Here is a 16,258-nt window from a genome sequence, read left to right as displayed (position 1 = left end):
AACCTTTTAACATGTCACTTCTTTTCCTTGTTAGGGGGTGTCTTCCAACCTTTTCTTTGTAGAACACAACTTTCCTGAACAGGAAATCCAAGAGGGCAAAAGCCATCAGAACCAGCACGAGGCTCACTTTGTAGTAGAGCTGTGCAAGTACTTCTTGTGCCAGGAATACCTGCCTTCCCAGATCACCATCCTTACTACCTATACTGGGCAGCTCTTCTGCCTGCGCAAACTGATGCCTGCCAAGACATTTGCTGGCGTCAGGGTCCATGTTGTGGACAAATACCAAGGGGAAGAGAATGACATCATCCTCCTTTCACTAGTTCGAAGCAACCAAGAAGGCAAGGTGGGTTTTCTGCAGATATCCAACCGCATCTGTGTGGCCTTGTCCCGAGCCAAGAAGGGAATGTACTGCATTGGAAACATGCAAATGCTGGCCAAGGTGCCCCTGTGGAGCAAGATCATTCATACACTTCGAGAGAACAATCAAATAGGCCCCATGCTCCGGCTCTGCTGCCAGAACCACCCTGATACCCACACCTTAGTATCCAAAGCTTCTGACTTCCAAAAAGTACCTGAAGGAGGCTGCAGCCTGCCCTGTGAGTTCCGGCTGGGCTGTGGGCACGTCTGCACCCGTGCCTGCCACCCTTATGACTCTTCACACAAGGAGTTCCAGTGCATGAAGCCATGCCAGAAGGTTATCTGCCAGGATGGGCACCGGTGTCCCCTTGTTTGCTTCCAGGAGTGTCAGCCTTGTCAGGTGAAGGTGCCCAAAACCATTCCTCGATGCGGCCATGAACAAATGGTCCCTTGTTCTGTGCCTGAGTCAGATTTCTGCTGCCAAGAGCCTTGCCCCAAGTTTCTGAGATGTGGGCACAGATGCAACCACCCATGTGGTGAGGACTGTGTGCAGCTGTGTTCAGAAATGGTCACTGTAAAACTTAAGTGTGGGCATAGCCAACAGGTAAAATGTGGTTATGTGAAAGACCTCATGCATGGTCTGCCAGTCGCCACCAAGTGCACCACCAAGTGTGGCACTATCTTGGACTGCGGGCATCCTTGCCCAGGCTCCTGCCACAGCTGCTTCGAAGGGCGTTTCCATGAACGCTGTCAGCAGCCCTGCAAGCGCCTGCTTATTTGCTCACACAAGTGCCAGGAACCGTGCATCGGCGAGTGCCCACCCTGCCAACGGACTTGTCAGAACCGCTGTATCCATAGCCAGTGCAAGAAGAAATGTGGGGAGCTGTGCAGCCCCTGTGTGGAACCCTGTGTCTGGCGCTGCCAGCACTACCAGTGCACTAAACTCTGCTTTGAGCCCTGCAACCGACCCCCGTGCTGTGTGCCTTGTACTAAGCTGCTAGCTTGTGGCCACCCCTGCATTGGTCTCTGTGGGGAGCCATGCCCCAATAAATGCCGGATCTGCCACATGGATGAGGTCACCCAAATATTCTTTGGGTTTGAGGATGAGCCTGATGCCCGCTTTGTGCAGCTGGAAGACTGCAGCCACATCTTCGAGGTGCAAGCTCTAGACCGCTACATGAATGAACAAAAGAATGATGAAGTCGCCATCAAGTTGAAAGTCTGCCCTATCTGCCAGGTGCCCATCCGCAAAAACCTGAGGTATGGAACTAGCATAAAACAGCGGCTAGAAGAGATTGAAATCATCAAAGAAAAGATCCAGGGCTCAGCAGGGGAGATAGCAACCAGCCAGGAACGGCTGAAGGCCCTGCTGGAGAGGAAGAGCCTCCTCCACCAGCTGCTTCCTAAAGACTTCCTGACGATAAAGGAGAAGCTAGCCCAGAAAAATCTGTCGGTGAAGGACCTGGTTCTGGTTGAGAATTACATCAGCTTCTATGACCACCTGGCCAGCCTGTGGGATTCCCTGAAAAAGATGGATGTCTTAGAACAGAAAAGAGTGAGGACTCGACTAGAGCAGGTCCATGAGTGGCTGGCCAAGAAGCGCTTGAGCTTCACTAGCCAGGAACTAAGTGACCTCCGAAGTGAAATCCAGAGACTCACATACCTGGTGAACCTTCTAACCCGCTACAAGATAACAGGGAAGAAGGTGAAAGATAGCATAGCAGTAGAGGTCTATAGTGTCCAGAATATCCTTGAGAAAACATGTAAGTTCACCCAAGAGGATGAACAACTTGTGCGGGAGAAGATGGAAGCTCTGAAAGCCACTCTCCCCTGCTCTGGCCTGGGCATCTCAGAGGAAGAGCGAGTGCAGATTGTCAGTGCCATAGGTTATCCTCGCGGTCACTGGTTCAAGTGCCGCAATGGCCATATCTATGTGATTGGCGATTGTGGGGGAGCCATGGAGAGGGGCACGTGTCCTGACTGTAAGGAAGTGATTGGTGGCACAAATCACGCTCTGGAAAGAAGCAACCAGCTTGCTTCTGAAATGGATGGAGCCCAACACGCTGCCTGGTCTGACACAGCCAACAACCTGATGAACTTTGAGGAGATCCAGAGGATGATGTAGGAAGACGGTACACCGCTGCCTTTTGCCCTGGCCACTGAATGACTGGGGCCAACTCCCTTATGAAGGAACCGAAGTTTGTTTTTTATTATCATCCTTTCTAGTCTTTGCACCTATTTAAGGATCCACTTTTAGGGCTTGCCCGCATTTGTTTCTAGATTTACCCGTGCGCTAGAGTAAGCACTTTATCTCCAGAACAAAGAGCAAAGATCTCACCTCTTTTTCTCTCCTGCAGATTAGTGAACATACTCCCTCAAACATGTTTGGGGCTTCCACCTAGGGCCAGCCACCTAGTGCTATCTCTGGCTCTTTACTTGGTCAGATGTGTCTTCTACAGTGTTCCCCAGGAACAAAGTATGAGCTCATTGACACTGACCGATTCTAATTGCCAGGCCCTAATTTGCAGACTAACTCTTATTATAATAAACAGAAACCCAGAGTTGCTTATGACTGCTTATCCCTTAAAGGAGCACAAGAACCCCTCTTGCCCTCCTTGGGCACCCTGTCTGTAGGAAATGGAGGCATGTGATAAGACGAAGACTTCAACTCACCCCGACCCAGTTACATAGTCACTGAGAGTGGGGAAGATGTGACAGCCCACATCTGAGGGCTTATGCAGCAGGCCCAGGTCATTTCCTGTAACCTGCACTTTGGCATGATGGAAGTTTCTTACCTGTTCTCTGACAGGTTTGGTAGCACTGCTGGTTACCCCTAGGCCCTGAATGGGGCTAAACTCATATTCAGTACCAGCAGCATTTATCCCAAGTGTGATCCTTCATCCCAGTACTCCCTCTTGCAGCTTTTGCCTGGGTAGGGCTAGCATGCCAGCAGCCTCTGCAGGCTCCAAACCCAGGCCAGAAGCCAGACCCAGGCCTGCTGCCTGCATCTGCATCCCCTCAGTCCAGTGTTCCTTAGAACAGACATTTAGGTATCTCAGGTCCTTTCTAAGTGTCCCTTTCCTATGTATGCATTTCCTTTTTTTGTCTTTACTATGCACTTTAGCTTATAAAACCAATTAAAACGATGATTGAGAAAATCAATGGTCCACGTGTATCCTCAACTTGAAGAAGCACCTCAGATGGCCAAAGACAGTGAAGATGGGGACAGAGCAGGCATAGTCCACAGTGAAGCTGTGATTTTGTTTTTGTGATACAGGATTTTTATTTAGCTGGTGAATGAATCATTTTTACCCACGGTAAAAAAACATTTCTTCAACCTGTACAAAGGGCTATACTTAAAGTTTCCTTCTCCAGAAGCAAACCCTGTTCATTTCCTTAGTCCTCCCAGAGATAATTTATGCACATGCAATACATATCCCTTGGGGCCGGGCACAGTGGCTCTCACATCTGTAATCCCAGCACTTTGGGAGGCTGCAGTGGGCAGCCTGGGCACCATGGCAAAACCCCATCTCCACAAAAAAATACAAAAATTAGCCCCAGGTGTGGTTGCTCACACCTATAGCCCTAGCTACTCCAAAGGCTGAGGTGGGAGGATCACCTGAGCCTGGGGAGGTTGAGGTTATAGTGAGCAGTGATCAAGGCACTGCTCTCCAGCCTGAGCAAGAGTGAGACCCTGCTTCAAAATAAAAAGTACACAGTTCCATACTTGGCTTTTTTAGCCAAATGACCTTTCTGTAAAACATATTAAGACAGTAAGTCTGAACTGGACTCCATCATCACACAGTTGTGCCATCATTTTCTGAATTGGACCCTCTGTTGGCGACTTAACGTGCACCCTGAATGAATAGCTTTGAACACACTCTTTAGGGTATGTGCTACTGGATAACTTACCATTTTTAAGCTGGGGGTGGGGCAGTAAGTACTCCCTGAAATTGTAACGAACTATACACACTTTTCCCAGGTGGGCCCCACAGCCTTCATCTTATTCTGAGTCAGTAAAGGAGGAGAACCAACATTCTACCAGGCATGGTGGCTCATGCCTATAATCCCAGCACTTTGGGAGGCCAAGGTGGGTGGATCACCTGAGGTCAGGAGTTCAAGGCCAACATGGTGAAATCATGTTTCTACTAAAAATACAATAATTAGCCAGGTGTGGTAGCAGGTGCCTGTAACCACAGCTATTTGGGAGGCTGAGGCAGGAGAATCACTTGAACCTGGGAGGCAGAGGTTGCAGTGAGCCGAGACTGCATCTTTGCACTCCAGCCTGGGCACAAGGGACTCTGGTTTTTGCAGCAAGTAACTAACTGACGAAGTCAAGGCTCCTTCTGTCCTTTTGGGGCTTCTGTTTCTCCAGCAGCATTTCCACAGTAGAGCAGTAAGAGGTGGGGTGTGGGTTCAAGTAGATGTTAGTTGAAAACCTGAATTCCCAGCTGTGCAACTCTGGAAAGTCAGTCTTTCTAAGCCTCTGTTTCTTTATTGGAAAAATGGGGATATCACTGCCTGCCTCACAGGAGTGCAGTGAGTTGACTGGATTCTATTCAGCATACAAAATACCTGGTGCATGGTTGGCATTCATGCTAAAGTCCTCTTCTTGATGTTTTAGAACTAAGAGCTATCATTTAGCTAACTTCTTGAGCTATCATTTAGCTCTTAGTTCTAGAATATCAACAGAAGATAACTTTTCTTAAGAAACAGGAGAGACAGGGTCTCACTATATTCCCCAGGCCAGAAGACAACTAACAAGAGTTTCCTCACTCCATACCCAGTTCCTCTACAGGCATAAAGATTCTGCATTCCAACTGTATGTGGCAGTACCAACCTAGTAGACTGTGGGCACATGAAGAGATAGTAATAAGATATACACTCAGATGGGTTTCTCTTCCTCCCCAAAAATACCTCCATTGAGTATGGTCATTATATGAAAGCTAATCAGCAAGAAGGGAGATTGACAGACATGCTTAGGAAAACAGCTACATACCACCACCACCCAAAGTTTTTTTTTTAATACACAAATGACAGGCTTAATTTTTTTTTTTTAAACACGTGGAGAAAAGACAGACCAGCCAGGATAACTTCCCACAGGGAAGGGATTTAAGGACTGCCCCCATGAATTTCTTCAGGTCACAACAGCTACTTCCTCCGCTTGTATCTATAAGAAAATCAGAGAGTTAAGACCAGAATGAGGATGGAGAAGCTCCTTTTCCATGAAAGGTTTTTATCTCTAATCCCAAACAGCCATAACCTGTGGCCCTCCAAAACAGCCAGCATCACCTGGATTTAGATTTAAAGTTTCCTCCTCGTCTCTGGTGGGGCAAGCCCAACTGTTTCCTTTCTTCAAAGGAAGGGCTGTGAAAAAGAAGATGAGATGCTGAAATGAGCAAGCTGTTGAACAAATCAGTGTTGTCTCACCCCCACCCTACCCAGCTCCTACATGAAGCAGTGGCATCTCTGGGATGCATCATTTTCAGGGCCCAAGTTCTAAGCTTTTATGTGTTTCCACCTGACAACATATGTTTTTGGAATTCAGGGCCCAACTTTAAAACGAGGTTGGAAGAGGCCCTTCTTATGTATATACAACCTCTTGGGAAGCTTAGTCTGCCCCTACCCCAACCCTGGGCTGGGGAAAGTGGCGTGGGACAACATATTCCTGAGAGCAAGCCAGGATTCTCTGTTTGCGGTTCTGTAGGATGGAACTTGAGATGAAAGTTATCACTCCCCTGAAGGAAAGCTCCATTTCTGAACCCAACAATGTACTATTTCACCTCAAAGGCAGGAACAGTGATAGCTTAACACCCCTCTCCTGTTCTCACCTTGGGATCCTCAGGTGGCCTTGAGAGGGGTGGGTGGTGGAGAACAGACAGGTACCCTTGAATTTACATATTATAAAGCTATAGGTATGTGAGAACTGGGAATAGAGAAGGAGGGAGAAGACTCATAGCTTCCATTAGAATACCAGGGGCTCCTGGATGACTTGAAATCCTACCCAGCTCGATACTGTTTCAGGGCCTTCTTGCTTGTGTTGGTGAGTTCTTCATCAAATACAGATTTCTGCCTCTGCTTTTGCTTCTTGGCTGTGCACAAAGACAAGGGGTTAGATATTCTCTTTGGCCCAAGCTCCTAAATCCCCTTAAGTTCAGGGTAATGATTCCAAGTTCAGTGGATGCTCTGGCATCCAAAGACTATCTTCATTCTATCCTTAACAGCTTCTCCAAGTAGCAGCTGGTAAGGACTTAGGCTCCAGAGTCAGAAAAGCTGGTATTCAAATCCTAGTCCTCACCACCCACAGGGTCACTACACTTCTTTGACCAATGAAGGGATAGCTGTACACTATCCCTTGGGTAATTACTACCTTTGGGTAATTCGTACATACTAATTACTCAAATAATGTGGGCTGTTGTCATCATCCCTCAAATTTTCTCCCTGACCCAAAGCACAGATTTCAGGGAAAATCTCCCTACAAGCTCCTTTGGGCTCCCCATCCACCTACCAGGGCCTCTCACTGGCTCATCCTCGGGCATTGCTCGGGCCCGCTTGGCTCTGCGATTCCTCTTGGCTACCCGTTCAGCAAACATCTGCGCCTTGAGGATTTCAAACTGGGACCTTTCCTCTGCCTGGGGGAAATGGGGAGGGGTGAGTGTGGAACACAGCAGGCTACTCTGACCCACCCCACTGAGTGGACCCAAACTCCAAAAGGGAGGCCACTCACTGTCATCTCCCCCTTTTTTTTGGCATCCTTCATAAACTTCTTCCTTTTCTTCTTTCCTCTTAAGGCCAAGTCAAATTCCTGCAGAGCTTTGGCAACTGGGATGAGAAGAAAACATAAGATTTCAGGGATGATTTTATCTTTTTTTAAGCTTACAATAAGTGCTCATATTTTAAATTGGTACATAACAGCTTAAAATAAAAAGCAACAAGCACTTCTTGGCCAGGCAAGCTGGCTCAGGTCTGTAATTCCAGCACTTTGGGAGGCCAAGGAGGGTGGATCACCTGAGGTCAGGAGTTCAGGACCAGCCTGGCCTGAAACCCTGTCTCTACTAAAAATACAAAAATTAGCCAGGCGTAGTCGTGCACCTGTAACCCCAGCTACTTGGGAGGCTGAAATGGGAGACTTGCTTGAACCTGGGAGGCGGAGACTACAATGAGCTGAGATCACGCTACTGTACTCCAGCCTGGGCAACAGAGTGAGTGAGACCCCATCTCAAAAAAAAGAAAAGCAGCAAACACTTCTTCCACTGATTACCTCCATCTCACTAAATAACATGCGTTTTTGACTATTTTTCAATTAATCCATTTAAGATACTCATTAAAAACCTGCTGCTATGTAAGATGAAGATTTAGGTCACTTATACTACTTTACCCACCAATACAGTTATAACTCTATTTCTATCAGAAATTTAACATATATACACCCTTATTTTGTCCCATCAAATATAAATAGTATTTCTAAAACTGCTGGTATACCTTCTAGGAGGGTAATTTTGCAACCTCTAACAAAACTAGAAATACAAATACACTCTAACCCACTATTCCACTTTTAGGAATGAATCCTGCAAGCCAAATATATACTTGCTTAATTGTAAAAGGGCATATGTACAAGGTTATTCACTACATGCCTTGTTTGTAATGATTGTTTTTTGGTGGTTTTTTATTTGTTGGTTTGTTTGGAGACAGGGGTCTCACTGCTGCCCAGACTACTATAGTGCAGTGGCAGAATCTCAGCTCACTGCAACCTTGACCTCCCCAGGCTCAGGTGATCCTCCTACCTCAGCCTCTCAAGTAGTTGGACTATAGGCATGTGCCACCACATTCGGCTAATTTTTCGATTTTTAGTAGAGACAGGGTTTCATGATGTTGCCCAGGCTGGATGGCACCACAACTGTAAACAACCTCAATATCCCTCAACAGGGTATAAGTTAAATAAATGATGATCGGCTGGGCGCTGTGGCTCACACCTGTAATCCGAGCACTTTGAGAGGCAAAGGCAGGCGGATCAAGGTCAGGAGATCGAGACCATCCTGGCTAACACGGTGAAACCCTGTCTCTACTAAAAATACAAAAAATTACCTGGGCATGGTGGCACGCACCTGTAGTCCCAGCCAGTTGGGAGGCTGAGGCAGGAGAATTGCTTGAACCTGGGATGCAGAGGATGCAGTAAGCCGAGATCACGCCACTGCACTCCAGCCTGGGCGACAGAGCAAGACTCCATCTCAAAAAAAAAATCAACTCATATGATGGAGGAATATGAAGCCATTAAAAAAATTAAAAGGGCAGCCATATATGGGCCTATATAAAACATATCTTCAAAATTAAGTGAAAAAGTCAAGGCACAGAATAATGTGAACTAATAAGTGTTTTGGGTCTTTTTTAAAGAGAGATGGAGAGGAAATCTATATTAAGTATTTCCTAACCTTTAAGAAAAACGTTTTACTATAGTTATATATATATATATATATATATATACACAAACACACACATAACAAAATTTGCCATTTATTTTACCCAATCCTAAGTATACAATTCAGTGGCATTACTTAAATTCACAACACTGTACAACAATCACCACTATGTTTCCAAAACTCCTAACAAGGAGGCTACTCACCGTCATCATCCCAAACAGAAGCTCTGCAGCCACTAATAACTTCTTCCCCTGCTTCGCCTGGCCCTAAGTAATCTGTAATCTCCTTCTGTCTCTGTGGAATCTGCCCAGCAAGGTATCTCACGTAAGTGGAATCCAACAATATCTGTCCCCTTTGAGTCTGGATTATTTCACTTAGCTTAATATTTTTTTTTTTTTTTTTTTTTTTTTTTGAGACGGAGTTTCACTCATGTTACCCAGGCTGGAGTGCAATGGCGCGATCTCGGCTCACCGCAACCTCCGCCTCCTGGGTTCAGGCAATTCTCCTGCCTCAGCCTCCTGAGTAGCTGGGATTATAGGCATGTGCCACTATGTTCGGCTAATTTTTCGATTTTTAGTAGAGATGGGGTTTCACCATGTTGACCAGGATGGTCTCGATCTCTTGACCTCGTGATCCACCCGCCTCGGCCTCCCAAAGTGCTGGGATTACAGGCTTGAGCCACCGCGCCCGGCCCTAGCTTAATATTTTCAAGGTTCATTCTTATAGCATTTATCAGAGCTTCGTGGCTAAATAATATTCCATTGTGTGTGTATACATCCCCCCCAATTTTGTTTATTTATTCACCTATTGATGGACATAGTTTGTTTCTACCTTTTTACCATTACGAACAGCACTTCAAAGAACACTGGCATCTAAAGTATGTGTTTGAGTCCCTGTTAGCAGTCCTTTATAGCAGCGGTCCCCAACCCCCAGGCTGCATACCAGTACCAGTCCATGGCCTATTAGGAACCAGGCTGCACAGCAGGTGAGCGGAGGATGAGGGAGCATGACCACCTGCGCTCCTCCTCCTGTGAGATCAGCAGCGACATTAGATTCTCACAGGAGCACGAACCCTACTGTGAAGTGTGCATGCGAGGGATCTAGGGTGTGCACTCCTTATGAGAATCTAATGTACCCGCCACACCCTGAATGTGGAAAAATTGTCTTCCACAATACTGGCCCCAGGTGCCAAAGCGGTCGGGGACCCCTGCTTTACAGTATAGAACTAGGAACGGAACTGCTGAGTCCTATGGGGTAATTCTGTGTTTAGATTTCTGCGGAGCCTCCCTGACTTACTTTTCTCCTTCTTCCTCTCTTCTTTGGTCTGGAACCAGCTCCTCTCAGGCTCTTGAACCACTGCCTCCTTCCCCTTCTCCAGGAGCCGCTTTGCTGTATTGATCTGTAGTGATAACAAAAGGGTGCCTGCTGTGAAACCTGTGTCTACTAACACGGGAAGCCACTGCCTGCAAATTGAGCAGCCTTGTGAACAAGAGCCTGCCTCACAGCCTCACCTGAGCTTCTGATTGCTGCATCTCTTTTTCCTCCGCCTCTAGCTGCAGAACTGCATACACATCTTTCTCCATTTTCTCAATCTTGTCCCGGAATTTGAGGACAACATCTCAAAGGAAGAAAATTAAAAGGATTTAAAAATAAGGGTAAGCTGGGCATAGTGAGTCACACCTGTAATCCCAGCACTCTGGGAGATAGAGGTGGGAGGATTGCTTGAGCCCAGGAATTTGAGGCTAGCCTAAGCAACATGGCCAGACTCTATCTACAAGAAAATAAGGCCGGCGCGGTGACTCACACCTGTAATCCCAACACATTGGGAGGCCGAGGCAGGTGGATCACCTGAGGTCAGGAGTTTGAGACCAGCCTAGCCAACATGGTGAAACCCCGTCTCTACTAAAAATACAAAAATCAGCCAGGTGTGGTGGCACATGCCTATAATCCCAGCTACTCGGGAGGCCGAAGCAGGAGAACTGCTCGAACCCAGGAGGTGAAGGCTGCAGTGAGCCGATATGGCACCACTGCACTCCAGCCCAGACACCACCTCAAAATACACCTAAATGCTACCAGTAGTGAGCTCTCTGACAGAATTACATTTTTGCTTTTTTAATTTACGTCTCCAACAATAAATATGTACTTTTTATTTCATTTTTTAGAGACAGGGTCTTACAGTTTTGACCAAGCTGGAGTGCAGTGGTGCAATCATAGCTCACTGCAGCTTCAACCTCCAGGGTGTATGTGATCCTCCTGCCTCAGCCTCCTGAACAGCTGGGATTACAGGCGCACACCACCATGCCAAGCTAATATTTTCTTTTTAGAGACGGGGTCTTGCCATATTGCTTAGGTTGGTCTCGAACTCCTCACCTCAAGCAATCCTCCTGCCTTGGCCTCCCAAAGTGCTGGGTTATAGGTAAGAGCTACCATGCCCAGGCTAAATATGTAACATTTCATAACTTTAAAAATTTTTAAGGCTGGGCATGGTGGCTTATTACTGTAATCCCAGCACTTTGGGAGGCAGAGGCGGATGGATTACTCAAGCCTAGGAATTCAAGAGCAAAACAAAACAAAACAAAACAAAAGAAAACAAAATACTTTAAAGAGGTCGTGCTTTATAGGACCCCTACAGATCAGAAGAACAAAATCAATGAAAGGACCCAAAAGGAATGAGTACTGATCTCTGACTTCCTCCCACCAATAGTAAGGGGAGGAGGAGGTTATTGAGAATTCTGCCCCAAGCGACCTTCTCTTCCCAATTTTCCACCTAAGTGGGGCACTGTGTTTACAGTTGTGTCATTATTCCCTTCTACACACAGGAGGCAAGCTCAGAGAGCTGAGGCCAAACCTGCACAGGGTCACTCCGCAAGGGAGCAGCAGGGCTGGAATTCAAATCCGGCTCTGAACTGTAAAGCATCCGCTCTCTGCCGTCACACTCTCTGCCCTTGCCCCGCCCACCAGAGCCATTCTGCACTGCCACAGCGGTGCCTGCTCACCTTGGGGAAGTATCCTAGCCTTCACAGGGGCCTTGGCAGCTTTTACAATCTCCTTCAGCATCTTCCGCTCATCTTCTCCCACCAGGGAGACTGAACGCCCAGCCCTGCCGGCACGCGCTGTTCGCCCCACCCGGTGGACATAATGTTTGATGGTATTAGGCATTGTGAAGTTGATTACCTAGAAGGTCAAAAATGAACATCAGTCAGGTCTGGCAGGGGAAGAGGGGTGCGAAGAGGCAAAAAGACTTCCACCAAAAGTCCAAGGAAGATAGGGTCTGCTCACCGTTTTGACCCCTTCAATGTCAAGTCCACGGGCTGCCACATCAGTGGCCACAAGGATGTCAATCTGTTCATCCTTAAAGCGCCTAGAAACAGTCACAAACAGCTGTTCATCCAGACACCTCCCCCAATAATGCTCCACAAGACCCTGAGCCAGCAGAGGACAGAACAGGGCATTAAAATAGGGATACATTCTAAATGTGAGCACATGGGATATTTACACCCACTCTTCAACAACCAATTATGCAGAGCAAACATAGTTCTGTGTCTGCTAACAGGATGGGCAAATGTCTCAGTTTAAATCAGTCTATCTTTAACAAACACCTTTCAGCACTCCTCTGATGAACATGGATAGGTGGAGAGTTCTAAAGGGTTCCTCCTTGCCAACCACCCTGATGCCATTCTCTGAGGATTCAACAAGAAATCACATGGAAAGCACATAGCACAGTGCCTGGCAAAGTAGATGCTCAAGTCACGGCTGCTGACTTTGACTCTAAATTTTGTTCAGTCAGACCCAGGAATGTTCACCACTCTCAGAAAGCTTCAGAGAAGAGACCATGTGCCGTCTTTCCAAGCCAGCTTCCTCTGTGGCCCCACACAACAGCTCCCATGCTAGGGACGAGCATCCAAGGGCATGAGGGTCATCCCTGACTACGAAGTCAGAGCTCTAAATGAATCCAAGACATGACCTCACAGTGGTTAGGTTAAAATGTTCAAGGCCAATATCATCCTATGTGTCTCCTTCTAATGCTCTTAATAGAATGCTCAGGGTCCTCTTCTTCCCTCTACCTGCTCTGCCCCACAAGGATGGTGGGAGCCTCAGTCCCCACCCCAAATGTTACCGGAGGGCCTCCAGCCGCTGCGTCTGTGACAAGTTGCCATGGAGCTCGCCCACCTGCAGCCCCATGAGCCCTAGGAGGATGTGCATGCGGTGGGCCTGCTTCTTGGTCTGCGTGAACAGCATCACATGGTCAGTGAAGGTTCTCGTCAACAGAGCTGGCAGGAAGAAAGGATTGAGTTGGCAGCTATTTCTAGGCTCTTTTTTTTTTTTAAGATGGGGTTTCACCATGTTGGTCAGGCTGGTCTTGAACTCCCATCCTCAGGTGATCCACCCACCTTGGCCTCTAAAGTGCTTGGATTACAGGCATGAGCCACCGCCCCCGGCCTGTTTCTAGGCTCTTATTCAACATGTACCCTCTCCTCATCCACAAGGTGTGATCACTGTGCCTGGCACTGGAGAGAAAGGCACTGTCCCTGTCCTATGGAACTCAAATTCCAGGGTGGATACAGAGAAGCCAATTCCTGGGAGGTAAAAAATGTCGTAAGACAGAGTGCAGGGAGGAAGGCGAAGCAGCTAAGGGCTGGCCTCTCTGAAGAGGTGAGATTAGGTTGAATGACAAAGCAGATGATCCATAGGAAGATCCAGCAGAAGATTCTAGACAGAGGAAATGGCAAACATGTAAGGCCCGGAGGCAGGAGCAAGCTTAAAATGAGAAGTACAAGCAGGCGGCCAGGTGTGGTGGCTCACACCTGTAATCTCAGCACTTTGGGAGGCCAAGAAGGATAGATCACTTGAGGCCAGGAGTTCAAGACCAGCCTGGCAAACATGATAAAACCCTGTCTCTACTAAAAATACAAAAATTAGCCAGGAATGGTGGCTAGGGCCTGTAATCCCAGCTACTCAGGAGCCTACGGCACGAGAATTATTTGAACCCAGGAAGCAAAGACTGCAGTGAACCAAGATCATGCCACTGCACTCCAGCCCAGGCAAAAGAGCGAGACTCTGCCTCAAAAAAGAAAAAAAAAAGTACAAGCAGGCGAATGTGGCTGGAGCCATAAGCAAGCCTCCACGGCTGGGGACCCCGGGCACGCACGGGCCAGGCCTGAACAGTCCTAAAAGACTCACTAGGATGTTTCGATTTTAGTCTAAAACCAGTGGAAGCCACTGCAGGGTGTTCAAATAAGGACGTAACAAATACGAATGCCTTCTGCAAGCAATCGTCATAAATGCTCTGCAATGCAGAGTCACAAAGGGCTGAGTGGAAGTGGAGAGCTCGAACTAGAGGCTGCGCAACGATCCAGGCGACAGAGGACAGTGGTCTGGACTGAGGGACACAACCATGCCAAGTGGCTGGGAGTTGGACAGGACACAAGGAGGATTGGTGAGGCGATAAAGCAAAGGAAGGACCCATGGAGAAGTGAGACAGCAGATGACCGAGAGCGCAGTACAGCCTCTGCGCTAGGAAGACTGGACAGCAGAGGCACGGGGCAAAAACCAAGCACTTCAGCGTGGATACCACGAGCCCAAGGAAGCTGACCAGCCCACCCTAGCCAGGCTTGCCCTGAGCTGCCACCTGCCACGATGGCTTCCCGGTCTCCTTCCCGATTAGGCCGGATCCGGATGAACTCCTGCCGTAGGAAGGGAGCCACATCCGTGTTGCTGTTCACGAATATCCGGACGGGGTTCTTCAAAGAGACAGAAGCCAGATCTTTCACCTGCCAAGCACAAAGCTGGGTTTGCTCCACTCTCTGCAAGGTGGTAGGGAAGGAGGCAGCAGTGCTCACCCTAGGCAAACCCCCTCAAGCCCAGCCAGGGTCCTGTGCACGGTCCCCTCCATGCACACTTCCCCCTGCCACAGAGAAGTCCCTCAGCCCACCTCGTCTGTCATGGTGGCCGAGAAGAGCATGGTCTGGCGGTGGTGGGAACACATTCGGATGATCTCCTTCATCTGCTCCTCAAAGTACTCATCCAGCATCCTGGGAGCAGGGAAAGACAAGGCAGAAATGGGTAGAGAGCTCTTCAGTCACAGTGAGGGACACAGGATGGCATACAGGCTACTGTTCTGTTGTCATTGGTTATATTTAGGATTCATCTATTTTATTATTTTATCTTTTCACCAAGAATTATCATTTTGCCACATTTGCTTTGTCTTTTTGTGGGAAGTCAGTTGAGGCATCATTAACCTTACTGAAAATATTTCAGCACACAACTCCTAAGGACTAGGACCTTCTCTTACAAAACTACATCATCAACAGACCCAAGACTTGCGAGTGGGTGAATCTCTAACGTATAGGCCACATTCAAATTCCTTCAACGGGCCGGGCACAGTGGCTCATGCCTGTAATCCCAGCACTTTGCGGGGCCGAGGCAGGCGGATCACAAGGTCAAGATATCAAGACCACCCTGGCCAACATGGTGAAACCCCGTCTCTACTAAAACATACGAAAAATTAGCTGGGCGTGGTGGTGCACGCCTGTAGTCCCAGCTACTTGGGAGGCTGGGGCAGAAGCACTGCTTGAACCCAGGAGGTGGAGGTTACAGTGAGCCGAGCTTGCACCACTGCACTCCAGCCTGGAGCCTGGGGACGGAACGAGACAGAGTTTCACTCTTGTTGCCCAGGCTGGAGTGCAATGGTACGATCTCAGCTCACTGCAACCTCTACCTCCCGGGTTCAAGCCATTCTCCTGCCTCAGCCTCCTGAGTAGCTGGGATTACAGGCATGCACCACTGTGCCTGGCTAATTTTGTATTTTAGTAGAGATGGGGTTTCTCCATGTTGGTCAGGCTGGCCTCAAACTCCCAACCTCAGGTGATCTAACTGCCTCAGCCTCCCTAAGTGCTGGGATTACAGATGTGAGCCACTGCGCCAGGCCATGTGTCATTTTATAGTTGCCTTTTGTTTTAGTTCAAAAACCAAAGTTCCTGCCTTGCAGCGGGCTGCCACATCTCTTTAGTCTTCCCGCATCTAGAAAAGCCCCTCAGTCTGGGCAGCATGGCAAAACCCCATCTCTACAAAAAGAAACAAAAATGAGCTGGGGCTGGGCAAGGTGGCTAATGCCTAGAATCCAAAATTTGGGGAGGCCAACGGAGGAGGATCACTTAAGCCCAGTAGTTCAAGACCAGCCTGGACAACACAGCAAGACCCCATCTCTATTTATTTAATATAAAATAAGCCGGGCATGGCTGGGCACGGTGGCTCATGCCTGTAATCCCAGCACTTTGGGAGGCCGAAGTGGGCAGATCACAAGATCAAGAGATTGAGACCATCCTTGCCAACATGGTGAAACTCTGTCTCTACTAAAAATACAAAAATTAGCTGGGCGTAGTGGCACTTGCCTGTAGTCCCAGCTACTCGGGAGGCTGAGGCAGGAGAATCACTTGAGCCCAGGAGGTGGAGGTTGCAGTGAGTAGAGATCATGCCACTACACT

The 16,258-nt window shown here is 48.1% G+C and overlaps 2 protein-coding genes across 3 annotated transcripts in view; one reads left to right on the top strand and one right to left on the bottom strand.

Annotated features, from left to right (window-relative positions):
- Nucleotides 1–3,294, top strand: part of ZNFX1 (zinc finger NFX1-type containing 1) — a 33,222-nt gene extending 29,928 nt beyond the window's left edge. The window contains exon 14 of one of the 2 annotated variants that reach the window (XM_017541390.2): nucleotides 35–3,294. In XM_017541390.2, coding sequence (XP_017396879.1) covers nucleotides 35–2,482 — 2,448 coding nt within the window. In that variant the 3' untranslated portion in view covers nucleotides 2,483–3,294. The remainder of the gene's footprint in view (nucleotides 1–34) is intronic. The other variant, XM_017541391.2, reaches the window with a different exon arrangement.
- Nucleotides 3,295–5,249: 1,955 nt separating this feature from the next.
- DDX27 (DEAD-box helicase 27) overlaps nucleotides 5,250–16,258 on the bottom strand; it is a 23,578-nt gene continuing 12,569 nt past the window's right edge. The window contains exons 10-21 of the mRNA XM_017541392.1: nucleotides 14,707–14,806; nucleotides 14,404–14,545; nucleotides 12,892–13,045; nucleotides 12,054–12,135; nucleotides 11,771–11,948; nucleotides 10,286–10,392; nucleotides 10,071–10,173; nucleotides 7,085–7,179; nucleotides 6,866–6,989; nucleotides 6,362–6,449; nucleotides 5,650–5,724; nucleotides 5,250–5,527 (exon numbers count right to left, since the gene is read on the bottom strand). Of these exons, the coding sequence (XP_017396881.1) occupies nucleotides 5,509–5,527; nucleotides 5,650–5,724; nucleotides 6,362–6,449; nucleotides 6,866–6,989; nucleotides 7,085–7,179; nucleotides 10,071–10,173; nucleotides 10,286–10,392; nucleotides 11,771–11,948; nucleotides 12,054–12,135; nucleotides 12,892–13,045; nucleotides 14,404–14,545; nucleotides 14,707–14,806 (1,267 nt within the window). The 3' untranslated portion in view covers nucleotides 5,250–5,508. The remainder of the gene's footprint in view (nucleotides 5,528–5,649; nucleotides 5,725–6,361; nucleotides 6,450–6,865; nucleotides 6,990–7,084; nucleotides 7,180–10,070; nucleotides 10,174–10,285; nucleotides 10,393–11,770; nucleotides 11,949–12,053; nucleotides 12,136–12,891; nucleotides 13,046–14,403; nucleotides 14,546–14,706; nucleotides 14,807–16,258) is intronic.

This window comes from Cebus imitator, unplaced genomic scaffold, assembly GCF_001604975.1.
Source record: "Cebus imitator isolate Cc_AM_T3 unplaced genomic scaffold, Cebus_imitator-1.0 Scaffold132, whole genome shotgun sequence".
Lineage (NCBI taxonomy): Eukaryota > Metazoa > Chordata > Mammalia > Primates > Cebidae > Cebus > Cebus imitator.
This window is presented reverse-complemented; position numbering and strand designations above follow the sequence as displayed.